Source organism: Babylonia areolata, chromosome 10 (assembly GCF_041734735.1).
Source record: "Babylonia areolata isolate BAREFJ2019XMU chromosome 10, ASM4173473v1, whole genome shotgun sequence".
Lineage (NCBI taxonomy): Eukaryota > Metazoa > Mollusca > Gastropoda > Neogastropoda > Buccinidae > Babylonia > Babylonia areolata.
This window is the reverse complement of record NC_134885.1, coordinates 16,332,337-16,357,336: the sequence shown is the minus strand read 5'-3', so window position 1 is coordinate 16,357,336 and position 25,000 is coordinate 16,332,337. Positions and strand designations below refer to the sequence as shown.

Genomic DNA, 25,000 nt, shown 5'->3' with positions numbered 1-25,000 from the left:
AATCATACAGAGTGTGTCGTATGGTAGGAAGTTCGAAGTCAAATACGTTTGTGCCAAGTGAATACTATCAATGTAGGCTACTTACATCTCTGCTCGCCTCGAATTTCTGCATGAGTACTTGCAGTGAGGTCAGCCAAAACATGTTGCGGAAAGTAAAAACATCACCTGTGTTGGAATGTTCCACCACACGGCAATACAGGCGGCTCTCTGTGGGCGTGATCTGCACTGCAACAACACATCCAGAAGACAAAAAGTACATTACACATAAACAGAACAAGAGAGGCAAGGCCTTCAAGACTCACTTGTGATAAATTAAGTCCCCTAGCATTAATTACAGAGTAATTTCCCTTTTTTACTATCTGCACCAAAACGTTTGCAAAATAAATAAAAATTCCATGCTTAGCAAAAGAAGTTCCTGTTTGAACAAACAATGATAATAATGACTCCTCTTGTTGTGTCAGAATAAGAGGTCAAAGTGCCAAGTTTAGAGAATACAAAAAATATAAATATAAAAGTAAATGCAGTTTGCATATAATTAGGCTTCTTTTTTTAAATTCTTTGTGCCCATCCCAGAGGTGCAGTATTGTTTTAAACAAGATGACTGGAAAGAACTGAATTTTTCCTATTTTTATGCCAAATTTGGTGTCAACTGACAAAGTATTTGCAGAGAAAATGTCAATGTTAAAGTTTACCACGGACACACACACACACACACACACACACACACACAGACAACCGAACACCGGGTTAAAACATAGACTCACTTAGTTTACACAAGTGAGTCAAAAAGGAGGCGGACGAATCGAGGTAAACGTCTTCAGGCAGTGCAAAATGCTGCAGCCAGTCTTGATGCGAAAGCCAAATCAGTTTCAATGGAACTCTGCTGGCTTCTGTTCTGGAACAGAAGCGATGGCCTGTAGGTAACGCATCCGTCTAGGAAGCGAGAGAATCTGAGCGCACTGGTTCGAATCCCGACCTAGTCGCCAGTATTTTCCCCCTCTCCACTAGACCTTGAATGGTGGTCTGGATGCTAGTCATTCGGATGAGACAATAAACCGAGGTCACATGTGCAGCATGCACTTAGCACACGTAAAAGAACCCACGGCAACAAAAAGTTGTCTCTAGCAAAATTCTGTAGAAAATCCATGTCGATAGGAAAACAAATAAGATTGCAGGCAGTAAAAATACAAAAAAAGGGGTGCGCTCTCAGAGTAGCGATGCGCTCTCTCTTGGGAGAGCAGCCCGAATTTTGCACAGAAAAATCTGTTGTGACAAAAAAAGAGTAATACAGCACAATACAGTACAATACAATACAAATAGCTCCCCATTTTATCCAAATCCAAGACCAAAAAAACAAAAACAAACAAACAAAAAACCCTCTGCAGCACTATAAACTGAGCTTCTTTGCTTTCACATTCCGTCCTGATCGCTGAGATCACTGATATTGCCCGTCCAACAACAACAACAAGGCCTTCAAGACTCACTTGTGATAAATGAAGTCCCCTAGCATTAATTACAGAGTAGTTTCCCTTTTTTTACTATCTGCACCAAAACGTTTGCAAAATTTAAAAAAAATTCCATGCTTAGCAAAAGAAGTTCCTGTTTGAACAAAAAATGATAATAATGACTCCTCTTGTTGTTGTCTCAGAATAAGAGGTCAAAGTGCCAAGTTTAGAGAATACAAAAAATATAGATATAACAGTAAATGCAGTTTGCATATAATTAGGCTTCTTTTTTTAATTTTTTTGTGCCCATCCCAGATGTGCAATATTGTTTTAAACAAGATGACTGGAAAGAACTGAATTTTTCCTATTTTTACGCCAAATTTGGTGTCAACTGACAAAGTATTTGCAGAGAAAATGTCAATGTTAAAGTTTACCACGGACACACACACACACACACACACAGACAACTGAACACCGGGTTAAAACATACTCACTTTGTTTACACAAGTGAGTCAAAAGCCGTAGTAAAAAATACATTACTTACAACGTCATGCGCTTCCTTTTTTCTTTACACTTCCAGCCACATTTGTAGTGTGCGTGTGTCTGTGTGCGTGTGTGTGCGCGCGTGTCTGTGTGTGTCTCTGTGTATGTTAGTAGGGAGGGTGTGCAGGCCCACTTTCGTCGGATTTTCGTCGGGTCTCCACGATTATTTTTTAGCGAGAACCGCGTGCGCATGCGCGTCTCCACTGCCAATTTTTCTGGGTCACCTTATGGCTAAAATTTCGTCGTGGAAAATCGCTGTTCCGACGAAAGTATTTTGAACAATTTCGGTGAGCATTTTTGCAAGTTTGCATGTTATATTTTGTTTTATAATTACACCAGTTTTTTGCTTTGATCTTCTATGCTTACTCTGAACGTTTCTTGTCAAATTTGTGCCATTAAAAATTCGAATTGATCTATTTAAAATTCAACACAGCGCTTCATCTGGCTTTGACTTTTGAGAGACTTGACACACGGAATATCAGTATGAAGCATCATTTTATCCACAGCACGCATATATCTTCTTGTTCGTTAAGTTGAGCGAAGGGAAATCGTTGTTTTGGACAACTGTCGACGGGATCTATTATGAATATGCCATCTCAAGGCAAAGGTTTCACGGAATACGTGATCTGCTTTCTGTCATTTATTTACGCTAGATCTCGATCGGACGAATCTATGTAATTTTTTTCTTCTTTTTATTATTATTGTTATTATTTTATTTTATCTTTTTTGTTACAAACTTACCGTGTTGCTTTCTCTTAAAATGCTGCAGATGTCTTGAGCTCTAAAGACTTTTTGTTGTTTTGTTGTTCGGTTCAGTCTGTGGAAAAAAAAATGATGTCACCAAACTCTGCCGAAAAGTTGTCCAAAGAAAGTGCAAACCCAGAAAAGCGAGTTACGGTAGTAGGCTGTATAGGCTGTATATGACGTCATATGACCCACTTCTCGCTCAGCCGTAAGCGACAAAGAGTCCCCGACGAAAGTTCAGATGAGACGATAAAGCGAGGTCCCGTATGCAGCTCGCACTTTGCGCACTAAACAAAGAAACAAATAAATAAATAGATTGATAAAAACCATGACAACAAAATTGTTGTCCTCTGGCAAATCCTGTATTAGAAATCCAAACGGAAAGGTACACAGATATATAAGCATGCACTCAAGCCTGACTAGCACGTTGGGTTATGCTGTTGTCCGGCATCTTCCCAGGAAATGTGATGTAGCCTTCATGGATTTCGCAGGACACAATGACGCCTGTTGCGATACAAAATGTCACAACATTAGAATTTGTCGCATTAATGACATTTTGTTCCATATTGTCGTATATCTATGTTGACTGCGGTACAATTTGTCAACCATTGATAGATCGTTTTCTGTCGGCTCTGACTTGTCAGTTGTGTAAATAAACAGTTGAGAAGGTGAATAAACAATGACCACGACCACACAGACAAACATAGCCAAGTGGTTATGATGTCCGCCAGGGGAGTGGAAGCTCCTGAGTTTAATCCCCGGCTGAGAAAAAAACAAAGAAAGAATTTAAAATTGGCATTCTGGCACAGGCCAGTGACTACTTTGTTGTAAATTTGCAGATTTTACAATTTGACAGCAAGTCTAGTATCAACAAAGCCAACACAAGGACGTTCCCAGGAGCTGATATCGGCAGCGATCATGATCTTGTCTTGGCAACCTTCAAGCTCAAGCTGAAGTGCAAGCGTTGTCCAAGGAATCCGCGTATCCGCTTTGACCTAGAAAAGCTGAAGGACCCCGAAATCGCGGATGTGTTCCAGGCTCAAGTAGGCGGGAAGTTCGCAGCCCTCAACTTAATGGACATCGACGTAGACACCCTTGCTAACAACATCAAAGAGGTGCTAACTACAACAGCTGAACAAGTTGTGGGAAAAAAGCGAAAAAGGATCCAACCATGGGTGACAAATGAGGTCCTAGATCTGTGCGACAAGCGGCGAGAACTGAGGAAAAAGAAACACTCTAGTAATGAAGCCAGGACGAAGCACCAACAGGTGAACAGAGAAGTCAGGACGAAGATGAAGGCAGCCAAAGAAAACTGGATAGAGGAGCAGTGCGAAGAAGCTGAGAAAGGCATGGAAGCAGGGAACAGCAAAAGGGCCTATAGCACCCTCAAGACCCTCACCAAGACTAGCCAGCCAAGAGCAGCTGTCATCGAAGATAAGGATGGCAAGCTACTGACAGATAGCGAAGAAGTCCTGAAGAGGTGGACAGAATACTGTGACGGCCTCTACAACTACCAGCTCAATCCAGACTCATCTATATTGCAGGACAACCCACGATCCACAGACTGTGAGGAAAATCTCCAAGTATTGAAAGAGGAGGTTGAGGCTGCAATACAGAGTCTGAAGCCAGAGAAATCCCCAGGAGTGGACAACGTCCCATCTGAGCTTTTGAAGTACAGAGGAAAGGAGACCACAGAAGCACTAACAATGCTATGTCAGAAGATCTGGACAGAAAAGAAGTGGCCAACAGAATGGACCCAATCGCTGGTGATTCCTCTACCCAAGAAGGGCAACCTCAAGCAGTGTCAAAATTACAGGACTATAAGTCTAATTAGCCACCCAAGCAAAGTCATGCTCCGCATCATCCTCAACCGATTGAAATCCAAGGCTGAGGAGCTGCTATCAGAAGAACAAGCAGGCTTTAGAAAAGGGAGGAGCACTGTCGAACAAATATTCAACTGTCGAGTCCTCATTGGAAAACATCTACAACACCAAAAGGACATCTTTCACAACTTCATCGACTTCAAGAAGGCATTCGATCGGGTGTGGCACAGCGGCCTCTGGCAAGTACTGAGAGGCTTCAACATTGATGAAGGGCTCATTCAAGTCATCCAGGCCCTCTACGAACATTCCAGCAGCGCAGTGCTCCTCAACAATTAACAAGGACAGTTCTTTCGGACCACAGTCGGAGTCAGGCAAGGATGCCTATTATCCCCAATACTTTTCAACATCTTTCTGGAGAGAATTATGCAGGAGGCCCTTGAAGACCACCACACCTCCATCACCATTGGCGGTAGGCCAGTCTGCAATCTGCGATTCGCAGACGACATCGACCTCATGGGGGGCACTAACACCGAGCTCCAGGATCTAACAAACAGACTCACTACAAGAGCAAATGCTTACGGCATGGAGGTCAGCACAGAGAAGTCAAAGGTCATGGTCAACAGCACAACTAACATCAGTGCCAACATAACCATGAATGGTGAGCCCTTAGAAGAAGTGACCAGCTTCAAGTACCTGGGAGCAACCCTGTCCAAAGACGGCACCTGCACAGCAGAAATCCGAAATAGGATTAATTCTGCAACGGCAGCGATGGCCAGACTGAACAGGGTATGGAAGAGTAACATCAGATTCCACACAAAATTCCTGCTCTACAAGTCACTGGTGGTCTCCATCCTCTTATATGGATGTGAGACATGGACACTGATGGCAGAAACAGAAAGAAGAATCCAAGCATTCGAAACCAAGTGCTTGAGGAGACTACTACACATCTCCTACAAGGAGCACAAGACCAATGACTATGTGCGGAACCTGGTCAGTAACCTTGTTGGGCCCCAAGAACCACTGCTGGCGACTGTCAAACGACGGAAGATGGCATGGTTTGGTCACGTCATACGACATAACACCCTCTCCAAAACCATCCTGCAAGGGACTGTAGAGGGAGGGCGCAGACGGGGGCGGCAGAAAAAAAGCTGGTCTGACAACGTCAAGGAATGGACCAAAATGACGATGCCAGATCTCCTCACGACAGCTGCCAACAGAACGGCGTGGCGAGCTATGACATCTTCCTCATGTCCCCCCAACGACCCCAGCGGTCAAGGGAATGAGTGAGTGAGAGAGTATTTCTGATCATTGCACAGTGCTGGTGACTGGTGGTCACTTTGACGTAATTTGCAGATTGTGACTATTCAATAGCTTGCACAATGCAGATTATCAGTAGTCACTTTGATCTAAGATGTCAGATATTGATTGTAACAGCTTATTACTGTCTCCAGAGATTTCCTGTACCTTGTATAATGCAGATGACCGGTGGTCAGTGCCCTACATTATACAAGGTACAGAAATCCTCTCGAGACAGGTTAAATAGTCAAAATCTGCAATTTACGTCATAGTGACATGACAAGATCTTTCTACTGATACATTGACTTTTGACCATGTGACCTTGATTTTGAGTTTTATCAACTTAAAAAAAAGGTCATAACATAACTTCACAACTATAAGAGGCTCTTGTGACCTTGATCTTGAAATCTGCACTTTCAAACAACAACAAAACAACAAGCAAACATTTTACCCTTGGCCATAATTTCACAACCATAAGTAAGAGGGCTCTGCAATTTCTCATGTATATTCCTTTTGACAAGAGTTTCCCATTGTTATCATAATGTTTTAACCTGTTTCCTTGCAACCCCGCAAGCTTTGTCTTCTGACAACTTGACAGCTGGTAGCTGAATGAACGTATGGTGGCATTTTTGATGCTGGCTTTATACCCCGCAAGTCTTTGATCTTTGTGACAGTCATTCTCGTCTTGTTGTTCACGGACAAGGGTATTGGTCCTCACGTAAGAAGATCATTTTAGACTGCTCTTTATTTATTTTTTTTAATGAAAATATATTGAAGTCTTATTTTAAAAACTGGAACTTGTGCATGTGCAATACATTATGTTACTACTGTCCAAACTGTTAATTTTATTCTTCAATAATATTGTCATTCTTACTTCATCAACATAACAGATTTTGGGGAACTACATTTTTTACGTGGATCTTGTACATATGCGAAGGGGCCCATTTCTTTAGCAGAGAAATGCCGCAATTTTTTTCAAGTTCGATTTGTGGGGGTGATAGTGGAGACAGTTTTCACTCTCCAGTCTGCATTGGCGTTTGATTTTGCAAGTAGAGTATGGCTAAGCGTACGCGTAAAAGCTACTTGCAGCCTGTATCTCAAAATATGATACAATTCTGCAGTTTGTTGAGGGTACATTTAAAACAGCCGTTAGATATCGCACAAGAATATAAAGAATGCATTAAGACAATTTTACAGAAATAAGGACAAGTTCCAAGTGATTTCAGGAAATTGTACAACAACAAAAGGGTCGTCCTGAACGATCCAATTGAAGTAAACTTGTCTGCTCCACATTCCACGAAAAACTGGGATGTGGCGCCAAAGCTACATTTCATACACTGAAAGAAAAACATGCAGGTATTCCACTCAAAGTGGTTAAAGAAGTATTGGGTCCATCAAAAGCGTACCAGAAGAACTTTGCTCAACTCAAAGTGGTTAAAGAAGTATTGGGTCCATCAAAAGCGTACCAGGAGAACTTTGCTCAACTCAAAGTGGTTAAAGAAGTATTGGGTCCATCAAAGGCGTGCCAGGAGAACTTTACTCAATTTAAAAACCAAGCAGGACCACTGCATGTACTTCTGGAAGTGTCAAAGAACGGTGGCAGGTAGACTTGATGTCCACGAAGAAAATTCATTCAGGTAGTAAGACATAATTATGCATACAACCAGTCAGCTGTAGATACCTTCTCAAGATTTAACCTTCTACGACCTCTGCAGATAAAAAGCAGCTCAGAAGTGGCAAAGAAATTGTCCAGGATATTTGCAGAACACGGTTGCCCCAAATACTTTCAATGCGACAGAGGCAGTGAATTTCGAGGTGATGTAGAGAAAGAAGCTCCTGATTTATAAAGGGATAAAAATCATCCAAAGCAGTGCCTATCATCCACAAAGTCAAGGAAAATGTGAAAGATAGCACCGAGATGTCTGGAAGAAGGTGCAGTACATAAATCTACAGAAAAAAGGGTTCGTCTGGGCAAAATCGTTGCATAAAGTTCAAAACGCATTGAATGACACACCTAAAGAAGTCCTTGACTTCCAGAAACCGTCAACAGTTTACCTGAACAGAACCAACATAGATGTACAGACAGCTGCAAAACAAGCCACTGAAGAGCGCACAAAGCGTGTGAGTCAGCCTTCAAACAACATGCCAAGAATTCTGTGTACAGCCAGGATGAAAAAGTCCTTGTGCGGTTTCCTGCAACTGGGTCAAGGGCTTGCAGACGAGGAAGCGTTCCAGTTGTCTCCCATTTCAAAATTTGCCCTGTGTAACGTCAGTAGATTCTTTCTGACAGGAGTGATTAGAATGTATATTCCCTGCCCTGTTTTGCACATCGGTCAATACGTGTTGAACAACGTACCAGAAACAGTGAGTGTCAGACGCCTCATCGGGGCTGCTGGCAGGGGGGACGGGTTGGTTCTTGTAATCAGACGATTTTTTTTTTAATGTACGAAGGTGGGTAAATGCTTTATTGTGCATTAGGGAGCTTGACCACCGTCATTTTCAAGTGGTCGATGTTTTCTGGCGTCGGCAATCAAAAGGATAAACTCCTTTCACTTTTGGACAGTGCTGTTCTGCCCATTTTCTGTATCAGTGATGATAATAATAATAATGATAATAACTGGACATTTATCAGCGCTTCCCTCATTGTACAGAGCGCCGTACAATCTACATAGACACGCATATGAAACACACTCAGTCCTCAACTCACAACCATGCACAATAAACATATATATGCGGATTCAAATTCGTACGTACAACACAAACATACATACATACATACATGCATGCATGCATACATGCATCCATACATACATACATTCGACGTACACACAATACAGCATTACAAATATACCAACACAATCAACTAACTACTTTCATTTATGAGAGAGGGTCTAGAGGAAACGCTGCTGGAAGAGGAAAGTCTTGAGGTTAGATTTAAAGGAAGGCAGTGAAGGACTGTGACGGACGTGGTGAGGCAAAGAGTTCCATATTTGAACAGTAGATGATGAAAAGGCTCGACCACCGTGCTGTTCTATTTTGTATTTTGGGCCGTGGGAGGTTCTATCATCGGCAGTAAAGCAAAGAGAACGGGAGGGTACATATATTTGAAAGACGTCAGAGAAGTATCGGGGTGCAGCTCCAGATAGTACATGGTAGCAGAGACAGGCGGCTTTGTATTTGATTCTTTCCTCTATGGGTAAGTGTTGGAAATATATTAAGTTTGCATTTCCAGATATATATATATATATATATATATATATATATATATATATATGTGTGTGTGTGTGTGTTATGTTACTATGACCCTTATCTGCAGATGTCAGGTGCTTGTTCATTATTTTCATTACTATTTATTTTATTTTTGTTTCATGATTTTAATAAGATCAGGTTACAATTATGTCAGTTTCATAACGTAAAGATCACTAAACCGTTTGATTTGATTTTTTTTCAGCCTCGTTCGTTCTATCTCATGTTCTGTATATCTTTTTTTTCTCACCTTTGTGTGTACAGGTGTGTGTGTGTGTGTGTGTGTGTGTGTGTGTGTGTGTGTGTGTGTGTGATGTGTGTGTGAGAGAGAGAGAGAGAGAGTGTGTGTGTGTATGTTCCTTTGCAGTTTGTCTTTGTAGCCTACTTTATTTATCTATGAATGGTTGCTTAACGTCCAGCCGCCTACATAGAGCCATGTTATAACGACCCACACTGTCGAATAAAAAACACACACTGAATGTGTGTCGGCTGTTCCACAGATGAACCATGTTTACAGGAACATATAATTGCGAGGCACTGACAACTTGTTGGTAATAACCTCCCATTTTTCGGAGCCAGGTTAGATACAAAATTAACAACAACAACAACAAAAAGAAGAAAACAAAGGAAATCAAATTTGGTTCATAGAAAAAAAAATATAGCACTGAAGGAAACAGTGTTGGGACTGGTCAGCCTGGTGTCAGTATATGTGACTGGGTGGGATGAGTTGGCTGGATCTGCTCCACCATCCTTAAGTGGGGGCTCTCTCCGTCTAAGCATACCCGTGATGAGATTGCCTAGTTGCAGAAAAGGCACGTTTAACCCCAATCAACATGCAAACAAACCCTATTAAATGCAGATGACCTCTGACTAGCAGTCATATCCATTGTACAAAGTACAGAAGTACTCAGGATACGTAACTGACTTGTCAGAGCCGACAGAAAACGGTCTATTAATGGGTGACAAATTGTACCGCAGTCGACATGAATATACGACAATGTGGAACAAAAACTTACAAATGTGACAAATTGTAAATCTGTGACATTTTGTACCGCGCACACCGATACAAAGTGTCTCAAGTGCGACGCCTACTGGATAAACTGAAACTGTGCGTTTGTGTTGTCCGCGTTCAGCCATTTGTTTCTATCCGTGTGTTTCTGCGGGTGTGTGGCGCTGTAAACACACAGCCAATGGTCCGTGGCGTTTTTACCCGCCAACATAAATCAAGTTCATTTCATCATATCTGCTACCCCCCCCCCCACCCCCACTCCCCTCCGCCCCCGCCCGGCATTTCACTAGGATTCTAATTAATGTGACTGAAAAATACAGGCTACGAGATCGAGCTGGATGTCTTTCTCTTCATTCGGCCTTCTGATGAAATAGTTGTGTCATAATTTCTCCACACACATGAACGCTCGCATTTACCAAATACGCAACTGATTACAATTACAAGGCAATACAAAAAGGCTATAACAGATCCAACTTCTCGTTACTGATTAGCAAACAGCATAAACAGCTAAATAACTGGTAATTCTTGCTAAAGATAATACTCTTTACATCTTATTGTGCCCCGAGAATTAAAAAAAAAAGAAAAAAAAGAGAGAAACAAAAGCGAGGGCTTCAAGACTCACTTGTGACATGCGCTGTATCCAGTAAAGGAATCATGAGAGAAAAAAGACATTCAGAAAATCGTTAAAATGGGTCATGTATTAGATATGAAAAAAGATTTGAAAAAACAAAACAAAAAAACAGAAGGCCTACTGGTGGAACACTTATGTTCTGTTCAGAAACAAGTCGTCTAATCCTCAACGCTACGCTGCATCTGACGTCACTCAGTTACACCGATGGGTCCTTTTAACGCGATAAAAGTATTATTGTGTTTGAAGTAATAACACCATTTAAGTCTTGTTGTTTTTGTTTGTTTTGTTTTTTTGACATATCTCGTTTGTTAAGAAATTCTTTTAATTTGGCCGTAAAAGAGACGTTGACATCGCCTCAGGCGCACCGCAGCATATATGGATCTGCAGAAACTAATCCCACACTGAAAGAAATTTTCCATTAATTTTTTTTCTTTTTTGTTCGTTCCAGTTAATTCAGTTTCCACTTTAGAATATTCATATGCAGTAAATACGTCGATGGTGTAGTTAGTGTCACTGTATGTGTTCTGTCTAGAATTTGTATTTCTTTTCTTGTTATTGCGAAATACAAGTCAAACGATGTCATGCCGTCTTCTTACCAAACATAGCCAACGTTCCGGCAACTGGGAAGCGGTAAATGGCATTTTCGGACTCCGGAAGTAGCCACAACAAAATAAACCGTTAATGAATCAGAAATACGGTTTAATTCGGGAGACTTACAACCTGTTCTTGGTATGACTGAAGTTTTTGTTCCCCTACTATATTTATGCCAAATTTGATATTGGCAGACAAAGTATTTCCAGAGAAAATGGTAATCTAAAGTTTACCACGGACACTCAGACATACATACATACAGCCAGACACACACACACACACACACACACACACACACACACACAACCTACACCGCGTTATAACATAGACTGAGTCAAAAACAAACCAAAAAAAAGCGAAGAGAGCAGTAATAACAAAAATGAATTTCTCTTGCTGAGATTATAAGGTTACTCTTTTTCTGATTCTTGGGTGGGGCCAATGTAACTTTAGGTGAGCTGTTTAAATATTTCAACAGGTTCATGTGTCTCAGGAGTTAATATCAAATGTTCTCATACATACACTTGACTTCACACACACACACACACACACACGCACACACACGCGCGCGCGCGCGCGCGCGTCTACTTCCACTCACACTAGATACTAGATAAAAGAACGAACACTCATATTATTGCATTACTTGTGTGTTCCTTTTTTTCCTGTCATTGTCGAAAATACTGATAGTATAGGTATTTACGGGTTTGTTGTCTATGAATTTATTTCCCTGAATATTTTTCATCTGCCTTCAACTATTATCCAAGGCTTCGTTGAGTGGAACATTTCTTTCTTCCACCATTCTATAAGTAAATCATAACTAGCATTCACAATTGATGCATTAACACACACACGCGTGCGCGCGCACAGACACACACACACACACACACACACATCACAAAGCAGTTGGAGCGTGGAGTGGTGATTTTCTTACACGTTTCTTCCACAATCACGTCTTGTGTACTCCAGTCATAGAGGACAGTGACGTCATCACGAAGTGGGAGGGAAATGACGAGTTTTTCTTTCTTGCTTGGCATGTCGGCATAATCCCTGACGACATAAGTCATGTCCTTGATGTCATCCTTCCATTCTATCTCCGTCTCCCACATCTGACCCAGCGCTGCTGCCGGTACAGGAAGAGGCACTGCAACAGAGTTGGCAAGGCACTTTGTACTCCGCTTGAAACAAAAACCGTAACTTGGTGAGGGAAGATGAGAGCGACAGAAAGACTATAATAATGCGAATGCCAATAATTTGTATTATTCTATTACTCTTTTTTGTCGCAAAAGATTTTTCTTTGTGAAATTCGGTCTGCTCTCCCCAGTGAGAACGCGTCGATACACTGACAGCGCCACACCTTTTTTTCGGTATTTTTTTCCTACTTGCAGTTTTTTTGTTGTTTTTTTTGGTTTTGTTTTGTTTTTCCTACCGAAGTAGATTTTTCTACTGATTTTTGCCAGGGACAACCCTTTTGTTGCCGTGGGTTCTTTTACGTGCGCTAAGTGCATGCTGCACACGGGACCCCGTTTTATCGTCTCATCCGAGTGACTAGCGTCCAGACGACCACTCAAGGTCTGGTGGAGGGGGAGAAAATATTGGCGAACCAGGGCGCTCAGATTCTCTCGCTTCCCTGGCGGACGCGTTACCTCTAGGCCATCGCTCCTCTTATTCATTATTAAGCCAAAACCCCTCATGAAGGGGTTTACATGGACATATAAGCACATCACAGCCACAGCAAAATGTTATACATGTGTATCAACGGTCACGTCCAACGAAACTGATGTTTAAATAACATTATCAAGACGATGCATTATCTCCAAATTTAATCACATACAAGAAAATGGACTAATTCCAAAATCACTATCTATAATGGACGATTGCAACAAACTTGATTTAAAGGCTCGTGGCTATGGGTAATATTCTGAAGGATTGAACTTTTGTCTGATATCACGAAAAGCTGGACAATACAAAACAAGAAGTAACTCATCTTCCTTGGATTCATCAAATTTACTATAGGCTATCTATACTAATGTTCATTCAGATCAGATATACCAAATCGGAATCTAGTCGTTACGTATTTCAAGCGTTTGTCTATGGAAGACAAAGGTTAACATTTTACTTCATGGGCATTACAAAAAGTAGTATGAGTGATAAATCTATGTTCGTTTCTCGTGCACAACTTTTGTCCAGCGGGTCAGCATAAGTCTTCACCAAGTCCTGTTTTTTTTGTTGTTGGTGGGTTTTTTGTTTGTTATTTTGTTTTGTTTTGTTTTTACGTATATCGCCCTTCGCCATTTAAATCTTTTTCCTGAAAATCAGACAGGCTCGGAAGTAAAGATTACCGATTAATAGTTGTTGCCTAGAAATGAGTACCGAAAATGTCTGAACGTTTGTGTCATTTTCGGAAATAACCGCTTTCCTGAATTGGCTGTTAGAAAAAACAAAGAAAAAAACAACAACACCCCGACTAAAACAGAAAAAAATCTACGCCCTTTTTTATCACCCCAATGAGGTAGCCAGTGAACAGGGCTCTTTCGTGGAACTGAATCGTATGAAAAAAAGAAACCAAACAACACTTCATTACAGAGAAGAAATATGTATGACAGTCGGTGGTAAGTGCTCGTACATTTGAAATTGTGAAGCAGAGACAGTGCTGTGCGTACTGTTTGGTTAATAAAGTATGATCGGTTTCGTGATTTTAGACCTGACGGAGCTGAAAGGAAAATCAAATGTACACAACATACAACAACTAATTCTGATACTGCGATCCCTGAACGGACGTGTCATGAAGTATGGAAACCAATGGTTTTGGTTTTGTTTGGATCAAATCATGCCAGGACAATGTACATGCCTGATAGGATTGGCAAACAAGATTCCTTGCAAAATGTCTGTGTAATCACATCTGGGAATCTTAAAAAAATATATTTCAAAGAGGTTCTCTTGGTAATAATGCCCCCATCTCATTCAACTGAATTTGACTTTCGTAAAAGATTAACAAAATCTTTGGGAATTTCCCACCCTAGGACTCTAGTACCCCTCCCCCATCCCTCCCTCCTTCTGAGAGAGTACAAGTAAAGAGAAACAGCGGGCGCTAACTGCTCTACATGGAGTACACGGCTGTTCGATAGCCTAAGGCTACATCCGTGTTACGGCGCCAGTGAAACGAAGTGTCTGGAAGTTGGCGAAAAATAGTGCTATCGACACGTAGCGATGCTGACACGTAGTGCTTTTGACTTGAAACGTAGCGATAAAGAACATTGGACTGACAAAAATAGTGTCATCGACACGTAACGCTATTGACACGTGCGCTTTTGGGACAATAAAACTGAAAACAGTTGTGCAATCGACACGTTACCCAAAATGACAACTTGCGACGCACAGGAAGAGTCGGCCTTATTGACTCTAAGTAACCCTTCTCACCCCCTTCTGTATCTCTGTCAGTCTTCGTTCTCTCTTCTCTCCTTCTCTCTTCTCCCATGCTAAATACAATATTGGTCTTATTCATACTGCCTCAAAACGAAAACAAGAGAGAGAGAGAGAGTTCGTCAATTCACGTACCGTGTCCTAAAATCCGTGGTGACCACTTGCTGGCTCATATGTTTGTTTCACACAACATAATGATATGATGATAATAATAATAATGATAATAATAATAATGTACATTTATATAGCGCCCTTTCTCTTTAAGAAGTCGGGGTGCTTTACATGATGGAAAATATTACAAATTACACATATCATTCATAACCACTCTTTCTCACCCCCTCCCCCTCCTCCCTTTCCCACTCTTCATGCATCCAAAGTGAGCTGACATGGGTGGTGTTGGAGAACAAGGAAGCCGAGAGTGCTGATAGGTTTTAAAAAGATAAGTTTTTAGTGATGAACGAAAAGCAAAGATAGAATCAGATGCACGGATATATGTGGAAGGTTGTTCCAGATGTGAGGAGCAGCAAAGAAGAAAGAACGGTCACCAAAGCCTCTTGTATTGGCACGAAGTTTCAAAAGGTAACAGTCGGAGGAACAGCGGAGATTTCTTGAGGGAGTGTAAACACTGATAAGGTCAGAAAGGTATGTAGGTCCTTTGGAGTGAAAAGCAGAATGCAGAGACACGCAACTTTGTATTGATTCTCGCTTCAATGTGGAACCATTATTATACAATGCAGGGACTAACAGAAAGAAATGGGAAGTGATACAGATATCCAAACATTTTGAGGCTAATGTAACGCTGAAACAAGTAGAAGAAAGACTGTTAATAGTTTCTGTAATGCACGAAAAAAATAGTTTTAAACTGATAAACATATATGCCCCAAACAAGAAAAAATGTATTTCTTTACTAGACTTGAAGTGTGTAAGGAATTTGATGACCAGTCATATATAGTAATGGGAGATTTTAATTGTGTCATGTGTAATAAAAGAGACATGATATCAGGACTGCCACACAATAACATTGAAGTTAAACAATTAAACACACTAATAGATACATTACAACTTACTGATATATGGAGAGTTTTCCATGCCAAATGAGACAGATTTTACGTGGTGTAGAACTAATCCCTTCTTAGCTTGTAGACTTGACTATTGTCTTGTTCCAGATGGTTTACTGAGTTATTGTGTTTCGTGTGAAAGTATGTCAGCATTGAATTCAGATAATAAAACAGTTGTAGTAGAACTTAATCAGATTGATTTCTCAAGGGGACCTGGCTATTGGAGATTCAATAATAGTTTTCATAGAAATGATTTTGTTAATGGAATGAATGCTTTGCTTGACTGATTTGTGGAAGACAAAACAAAAAACAAAGATTATTTAGATAAATGGGAACTGTGTAAAGTTGAGAGAAGAAATTTTTTCGATAGAGTTTGGAAAGGCATTAGCTTGTTAAAAAAAGAAAGAAAGAAAGAACATCATTTACATATGCAAATAAAGGAAATAGAAAATCAATTAATGTGTGACCCAGCAAATGAAACTACTCAAACTGAGTTTTTACGAATAAAACAGAAGTTAGAATTATTTCAGCTAGATAGAGCAAAAGATGCACAAGTAAGAGCAAAAGCAAAGTGGGTTGAAGATGGGGAGCGTAATACCAAATACTTTTGTAATCTAGAAAAGACCAGGGGAAAGAAAAGGATAATAATAAGATTATGCAAAAACACGGGAGAAATAATAACAGACCAAAATGAGATACTGCAGGAACAGCTGTCCTTTTACAGAGAAATGTATGATCAGAAAACAGAAGCAGAAAATGTGACAGAAGAAGCAAATTTATTTATTGAACATGAACATTTTCGTCACTTACGCGAAAATGAGGCTGCTTTGTGTGAGGGCATTATGACAGTAGAGGAGACCACTGATGCTCTCAGAAAGCTGAGAAATGGTTCAGCTCGTGGCAGTGACGGCATAACCATAGAATTCTTTAAAGTGTTTTGGACGAAAATTGCCAAAATGGTTACAGATTCTTTTGTGGGGTCTTTTCACAGTGGATATTTATCTTATACACAGAAACAGGGAATAATTACATTAGTACATAAGGGGAAAGAACTGGACAGATAAATTAAATAATTGGAGATCTATTACACTGACAAATTCAGACTATAAAATACTGGCTAAGGCATTAGCAGAGAGACTCAGTAAAGCGATACACGTGTTAATGACGATCAAGTAGGTTACATAAAAGGAAGAAATATCGTAACAATAATAAGATCAATAGATGACGTAATCAATTATATGAATAAAACGAACACAACTGCTTACCTTCAGGCAGCCGACTTTTCAAAAGCATTTGATTCTATATGTAATACATTTTTTGTTACACGCATTCAAGGTATTTGTATTTGGAACAAATTTTCAAAAGTGGGTCTCTGTACTAACCAATGATACCATAAGTAAATCATGTAAGATGGACATGAGAACCATTTAATGTAACATGTGGGATATAGCAGGGTTACCCCTTCTCTCCATTAGCATTTGTTTTAGCTGTTGAGTTGCTAGCTATAGAGATTAGAAACAGCTCAATAATTGGTATCGAATCTCCTACTTGTAATTCTGGCGTAACACATCATATAAAAGTGAAACAACTAGCAGACGATACAACTCTATTTTTGAAAAAACAACAACAAAAAACAAAGACGACATACACAAATCATTAAATATCTTCACTTCATTTCAGACATTTTCAGGCTTAAAAATGAACGTACAAAAGACGAAGGGGTTAAGGATGGGCACCCAGAAAGAAGAACATGGTCTCCCCTTTACAACTGTCAACAAAATAAAAATACTTGGAATACATTTTCAAACACGTAGAATGGCAAGACAAATAGAGGAAAACTCGATACACAGGATTAACCGTTTGAATAGTCTAATAAGGGATTGGAGTAAACGTGATTTAAGTGTCATCGGTAAAATAGTTGTAGTTAAATCATTCTTATTAAGACAGTTTATATATGTAATGCAATCAATTGGTCTTCCCCACACAGTTCTATGTAAAGTAAATACAATATTATTTAAATTTATATGGAAGAACAAGTTTAACAACAAAAAAGCATTTGAAAAGTAAAAAGAAAGGCCCTGGAAGCCGAATATGGGAAAGGAGGCTTAAGTATGGTAAACATTGTTGATTTCCAAAAATACCTTAATTTACAGTGGATAGGGAAGCCAGAAAACAGGAAAACTGGTGTTTAATACCAAAATGGCACTTGAATAAACTTGCTACAAATGACAAATTTTTCTTCATCCACTGTAGAACAAAAGCTTTAATGTTCTGTACTTTAGACATTGAATTTTGGCAAGATATACTGAGTACATGCTTAGACTACAAATGCCAATGGGAACATGGAGATGTTAATTGTAGAAATTTTCATTCACAATTGCTCTTTAATAACTCCCTAATAAGATATAAAAACAGAGTGTTATTCTTTCAAAACTGGCATGACAAGGGAATTGAACAAATGAAAGATACAATTCATCAAATGAAAAACGTTTCTTATCATTAGAAGAAATACAGAACTTGACTGGTAGAAATAATGCTAATACTATTTTTGAATACAATGCTTTGTTGAGCTCAATTCCGACCAGCTGGAAACGTTGGATACAGAGTGGAGAAAAAGAAACAGACTATCTACAATGTGAAGCGAGACATTTCAATACAAAGCCCAAAAATATTAAGAAAGTACTGGGTACAAAGACAGAGGACACTGTACCCATCGCCTGCAATTTTTGGCAGAGAAAGTTCGGTATTGAACTTAATGAATCAGCCTGGGCCAGAGCCGTGAACATTACACAGGTAACTAGATTAAGGGTTCTTCATTGGAAGATACTACATAACATCTACCCTACGAATATACTGCTTGATAAAATGAAATTATCAGAGAGTAACAAATGTTCCTGTAAAGATACGATAGATTATATTGAACACTTTTTTCATGACCAGTGGTTCGAAAGTTCTGGGGTTTCATAGAGCAAAAAATTCTAACAGACATTAATGTTAACATAAAACTTTCATCAACTGATGTATTATCTGGCATAAAATGTGCAAACTACCTGAAAGATCATCATATATCTATCAACAAGATATTACTGATTGTAAAATGTGCATCTGCGTTTTAAAAAAAACCCACCACAGTCTGCTTTCAGTCTGCAATCCATATTCGAGCGAGAATATAGTATTAGAAAACAATTTGGTTCATAGAGCAAATTCGGATATGTACAATAAAAAGAAAGACGTATTACAGAAAAAAGAGAAAAAAAAGAAGACTAGAATGAACATCTGATACGTATATATTCACTTATTCCCATGTCTATGCACAAACGTTGTTTGTATGGTGTATTCTTGTTTATCAATTGCAAATGTATTCATTTACATAAATCATCGAAAGTATGCTTGTCTGTCTGTACATTAAACGTTATGTTATTTCCTTCTCTGCGTATGTCACCAACATAGTAATGGACGAATATGGTGTGAGAGACGAATGAAAGAGACAGGCAAACCCGACAGAAAATACACTAGAAGAAAAAGAAAAAAAAAGAAGCAAACATTAAATGAACACTAACTTCTTGCATCTTGCATGCACGTATACTGTTCATTAATAGAGAAGCAAACAGATAAAGAAATGTGAGTGAATGGATGAGTATTGATGTAAAAAAGGAAAGAAGAGAAGAAGAAGAAGAAACTGGGGGGATTGGGAAGGAAAGTAAAAGGGGAAAAAAGATTTTAAGTTTTATATGATTTGTACGGTTTCCTTCCATATTATTGTCCTTTTTTCTTTTTTTCTTTTTTTTAACATGCCCAAAATCAGAAAATGAAAAAGTTGTATGTGATTTATTTCATAAATGCTATTGAATTACTATGACTTATTTATGGAATGCCGGGTATTGGTTTGGATTATTGCCACAGTTTTCAGTTGGTTGTGTAATTTGTGTGGAGAATAAAACGGTGGTCGACCCAAGAAAGTCCAGGGAAAAGAACAACAACAACAAACAAAAAACCAAAACAAACAAACAAACAAAACAAACACAATCTAGCTTCTCCTGCTAAACTTCTAATGGGCTGCCAGCTACGCTCTGTTCTACCCAAATACAGAACACCAACTGAAACAAACAACGGTCGAACCTGAGAAAGTGATTGGCCGGAAACAACAAATGCAGGAAAGACGGGAGAAATATTATGACCGCTCAACACGCCCATTACCAGCACTAAAATCTGAAGACAAAGTTTTTGTTCAGTTGTCAAAAGGTGAAAAATGGCAACCAGCGTTTGTCACCAAACAAAACAAAACACCAACATCAGGACACCTGACGGCCGGACCTATAGAAGAAATCGACGTTTCCTGAGGCTGAACCAGATTCCATCAATCAATGTGACCCAGCCCGACCATTTGAGTTATACAACTTGTGAACCACTACTTACATATAAACCAGATCCAGAGCCAGATGACCTTCAAAACAAGATGTGGCCCACCAGTGAAAAAAAACTCAAATCAGACACGTAAAAAAAATTCATTTCAAAAGAAAGGGAGGTATAACATTTGACGACATCGATTGCGATGTGCAATCTTTGATTATAGTGACTTTCCTTAGTAATTAAGGAAATGGGTACTTTCCCTTGTTTTGTTGACAGTCAACGGCTGGGACCAAGTCGCTGGCAACCTGCCGAAGTCATTAGATAGTAACGCACGCATTAGATCTTCACATACACACACACATTTTTAGAATCATTATGAACATGATGATTGATGCAATAGATCGGTTTGCTGATTAATAAACGCTTGAGAGGTACCCATAAAATACCAAATCATGTTTCTGTTTGTTCATACCATTTGTCATAGATGCATGTCTTTTTTGATAAAAAAAAAAAATCTTTTTTTTTTAAATCAGCATGTGCATACATCAATGTTTGCGATACATGTCATTCAACTGTTGTGAAGGAAGCTGCTTAATTTTAATCAGAGAATGACTTCTGCAAAGGCCTCATCACTTACTGTAAAATGTCCACGAATTATCAAACTGATGACTGTTCAGTCCATAATTTGTAAATAGAACTTGTACTACGTATGCACGTTTAAGAACGAATCCGGTTTATTGAAAAAAAGAAAGAAAAAAAAAAGAAAAGAAAAAAAGGCCAACTTCCTCTCTGCTGCTATTATTTGGACAGTTTTGGATTTGGAGATTTTCGGATTCCGATTTTGAGTAGCCTTTTTGTATTTGAGTTTTGGGTTGGCGTCTTTGATCGGAGGGGACGGGCGCAATAGCCAAGTGGTTAAAGCGTTGGACTGAGGGTCCGGGGTTCGGTAACGGCGCCTGGTGGGTAAAGGGTGGAGATTTTGCCGATCTTCCAGGTCAACATAACCCAATATTTCTTGTGACCCCGGTACACTTGGTAATAGAGACATATTCTATTCTATTCAATTCTATAATTTTATGTGCGGAGCTTCTAGTGTCTGAACCCCATTCGTGTGTATACGCAAGCAGAAGATTAAATACGTTCGGTCGGTTATGGAAACAAGAACATACCCAGCATGCATACCCCCGAAAACGGAGTATGGCTGCCTACATGGCGGGGCAAAAATGGTCATACACGTAAAAGCCCACTCGTGTACATCATAACGAGTGGACGTGGGAGTTGCAGCCCACAAACGAAGAAGACTGGAGAGGCCTGTGATGACAGAGTGACGACGGACAATCCGCCGATCAAAGGAAAAATTGGACTTATCTGGAGTGATTATCGTGTCATGCGATTTTGTTACGATTGATTTGAAGCCGAAAAGTCGTAATGAAGACGGGGAAAGTTTGAAAGTTTGATAGATCTTTATTACGATCTTAAAACAACAAAATCCCGTTCGATGTGTCGTTCTTAATAACTCTCTCCGGACGAAGGAATGCATGAGCATTCCTACATAAAATGTATTCGGTTTCAGATGACGGAATGGAATAGCATTTTCAAGAAATAAAAATCCATCACGCACTGTACACGTGATTTTGTGATTAGCCAAGCAGAGTGCGCTATACTGGGTCACTCCACAATCGAATGGTATGATTGGTCAGCCTGCCATGTGTGGCCCGTCTCGCACACACGCTGACAAAGTCACTGACCGGTCATCTGCTCGCGTGCCAGCCTGTTAGCAAAGCGGGCTCTTCTCAAAATGTTGTGAAGTGAACAAGGCAGTGACAGCAACGTTTTAGGGTTGCCGAAGTATTTGAAATGCTACAAACTGAAGGGTCGGACATTGAAGAGGTGGATGATGACGAAGAAGAAAGCAAATTTAATGCAAAAAGCGAGCATGGGTATGGTGATTCGGGGTGAAAAATTGGCAGTATTTTCTACATACGGCAAAACTGTAAAAATAAGATGAGAAATTTGATTTTTTTTTTAATATGTAATAGCTCAACACGTAATAAACCAGTTCTGAAAGTTTCATTTTCTTACTCTGTATTTTGTATTTTTTGTAATTTTTTTCCAAACCCTTAGAAATGGGCCGTCCGTGGGGGAAAGCAAGGGAGAAAACTTGTCGTCCCGAGTGAGTAAGATGGCATTGCTCCGTTTCCAACACAGGTAAGATTCCATAAACACTCGTTTCTGATGGTGAGCAAAAATTTTACTTTGTTATGTATGGACTGGTAACCACCCACCTCTTCCTCCTTCGACTTTTTCAGTTTTGTTGTTGGAAAGCAGAAACCGTTCGTGAGCCATGATGGCTTTGCGTTTTATCTTATCTGTTCGCACGTTTGCCACTGAACGCGTTCACAACACCGTATATGGTGGTTGAAACAGAGTGGTTGGAAAGTGTACTCACTGTTGATGATAAATGATGATTGGCCAATGAACTCATTCGGCCCAGAGCTGGACCTTGACCACAGAGTAATATATTTCGCAATTGGTCGATGCGATAATAATGTGGTGGTGTGTCCATCGAGATCGATGATGACCATCGTTGTCATCCAGCTGGGGGATGGGGGGAGGGTGGTGGTGGGGTGGGGGGGAGGATGCTCATGAATCTATCTGTGAGTGCGCAGATGGCTGAATAATCCAATCTGCGCACGAAATGTTCGCTGACAGTTGGGGCAGACAAAGACAGGCATATCATTCTCAGGGAGCTTGTTTGCCTGTGACTTTCTGGCCTGCCTCTTCTGAACAGCTGCAGCAGTCCTGTTGGCCTCGCACAACTTGGCGCCTTTGTGCACAGCAGCGCGCCATTTGTCACGGTCCACTGCAGATTCCTCCCAGGAGTCAGGGTTGATATCAAACGCTTTCAGAGAGACTTTCAGAGTATCTCTGAAGCGCTTCTTCTGACCTCCGTGTGATCTCTTCCCTTGTTGCAGCTCGCCATAGAAGAGCCTTTTGGGCAGCCGATGGTCTGGCATGTGCGCCACGTGTCCAGCCCAGCGAAGCTGGGACTGCATCAGGATGGTGAAGATGCTGGGAAGGGTGGCTTTTGCGAGCACCTCTGTGTCTGGGGTCCTGTCTTGCCACTTGATGTTCAGTAGCTTCCTGAGGCATGTTGTGTGGAAGTGGTTCAGCTTCTTGGCGTGTCATTGGTACACTGTCCAAGTTTCACAGGCGTACAGTAGTGTGGGGAGAACTACTGCTCTGTAGACCTTTAGCTTGGTCTCAAGACTAATGCCTCTTCTGTTCCAGACATTTGCATTGAGTCTACCAAAAGTTGCGCTTGCTCTTGCAATCCTGACGTTCACTTCATCGTCGATGGTCGCATTTCGTGACAGTGTGCTGCTAAGGTATGTGAACCGCTCCACCGCACTGAGTCTCTGACCGTTGACTGTGATGTTGGGCTCAACGTAGGGTTTCCCTGGGGCTGGCTGATGGAGAACTTCAGTTTTCCTCATGCTGATGGTAAGGCCGAAGTTCCTGCTGGCAGTGGCAAACTTGTCAATGCTGAGTTGTATGTCAGCTTCAGATCCAGCGTTGAGGGCACTATCATCAGCAAACAAAAAGTCTCTGATGATGCCTGTCATGACCTTCGTTTTTGCTTGAAGCCTTCTGAGGTTAAACATCTTGCCATCTGTTCGGTACTTTAGGCCGATTCCAACATTGCCATCTCTGAAGGCATCAGTAAGCATTGCAGAGAACATGAGGCTGAACAGCGTTGGAGCCAGGACGCAGCCTTCCTTGACACCATTTGTGACAGCAAAAGGAGCAGATGTTTCGCCATTGTCCTGGACTCGAGCCTGCATGCCTTCATGGAATTGGCTGACCAAGGAAATAAATTTCCAAGGGCATCCGTACTTGGCCATGATCTTCCACAGTCCCTCTCTACTCACGGTGTCGAAGGCCTTAGTGAGGTCGACATAGGTGGAGAACAGATCAGCATTTTGCTCCTGACATTTCTCTTGCAGCTGCCTTGCAGCAAACACCATGTCGGTGGTTCCGCGCTCTTTCCGGAATCCACATTGGCTCTCAGGCAAATGACCTTGGTCAAGGTGTGCTGTGAGGCGGTTTAGTAGGATCCTGGCAAGTATCTTGCCTGTGATGGAGAGCAAGGAAATGCCCCGATGGTTATCACAGTCTTGCCGGTTCCCCTTTCGCTTGTACAAGTGAATGATAGATGCATCTTTGAAATCCTGGGGGATCGTCTCTTCTTTCCACATGAGTGAGTACAGCTGATGGAGCTTCTCAGTCAGCACAGTGCCTCCATCCTTGTAGACCTCTGCTGGTATGGAGTCTGAGCCAGGTGCTTTGCCACTGGATAGCAGACGGATTGCTTTCTGGGTCTCAAGAGGTGTTGGCGGATCGTCTGGTGCTTCGTTGATGGGGACTTGTGGGAGACGGTCTATGGCTTCATCATTTATGGAGGAAAGGCGATTTAAGACACTGCTGAAGTGCTCAGCCCAGCGTTCGAGAATTTTCTCCTTCTTGGTGATCAAGGTATTCCCATCTGCACTGAGGAGGGGGGATGATCCTGAGGATGTGGGGCCGTAGCCTTCTTTTAAGGCATCATAGAACCTCTTCATATCGTGCCTGTCAGCATATCCCTAGATCTCATCAGCTTTGTCACTCAGCCACTTATCCTGCATCTGGCGTAACTTTTGCTGAACAGTCCTGCGGATGGCATCGTACGCATCCTTTTTTGAAGTGGACTTTGGGTTGCTCAGTTAGGATTGATGCAGACGGCGTTTCTCATCCAGAAGCTGCTTGATTTCATCACAGTTTTCATCAAACCAGTCTTTGTGCTTTCT

At 40.8% G+C, this 25,000-nt stretch overlaps 1 protein-coding gene across 1 annotated transcript in view; it reads left to right on the top strand.

Moving 5' to 3' along the window:
* Positions 1–3,229: 3,229 nt before the first annotated feature.
* LOC143286669 (uncharacterized) overlaps positions 3,230–25,000 on the top strand; it is a 25,781-nt gene continuing 4,010 nt past the window's right edge. Inside the window, exons 1-2 of the mRNA XM_076594305.1 lie at positions 3,230–3,238; positions 3,572–4,445. Of these exons, the coding sequence (XP_076450420.1) occupies positions 3,230–3,238; positions 3,572–4,445 (883 nt within the window). The remainder of the gene's footprint in view (positions 3,239–3,571; positions 4,446–25,000) is intronic.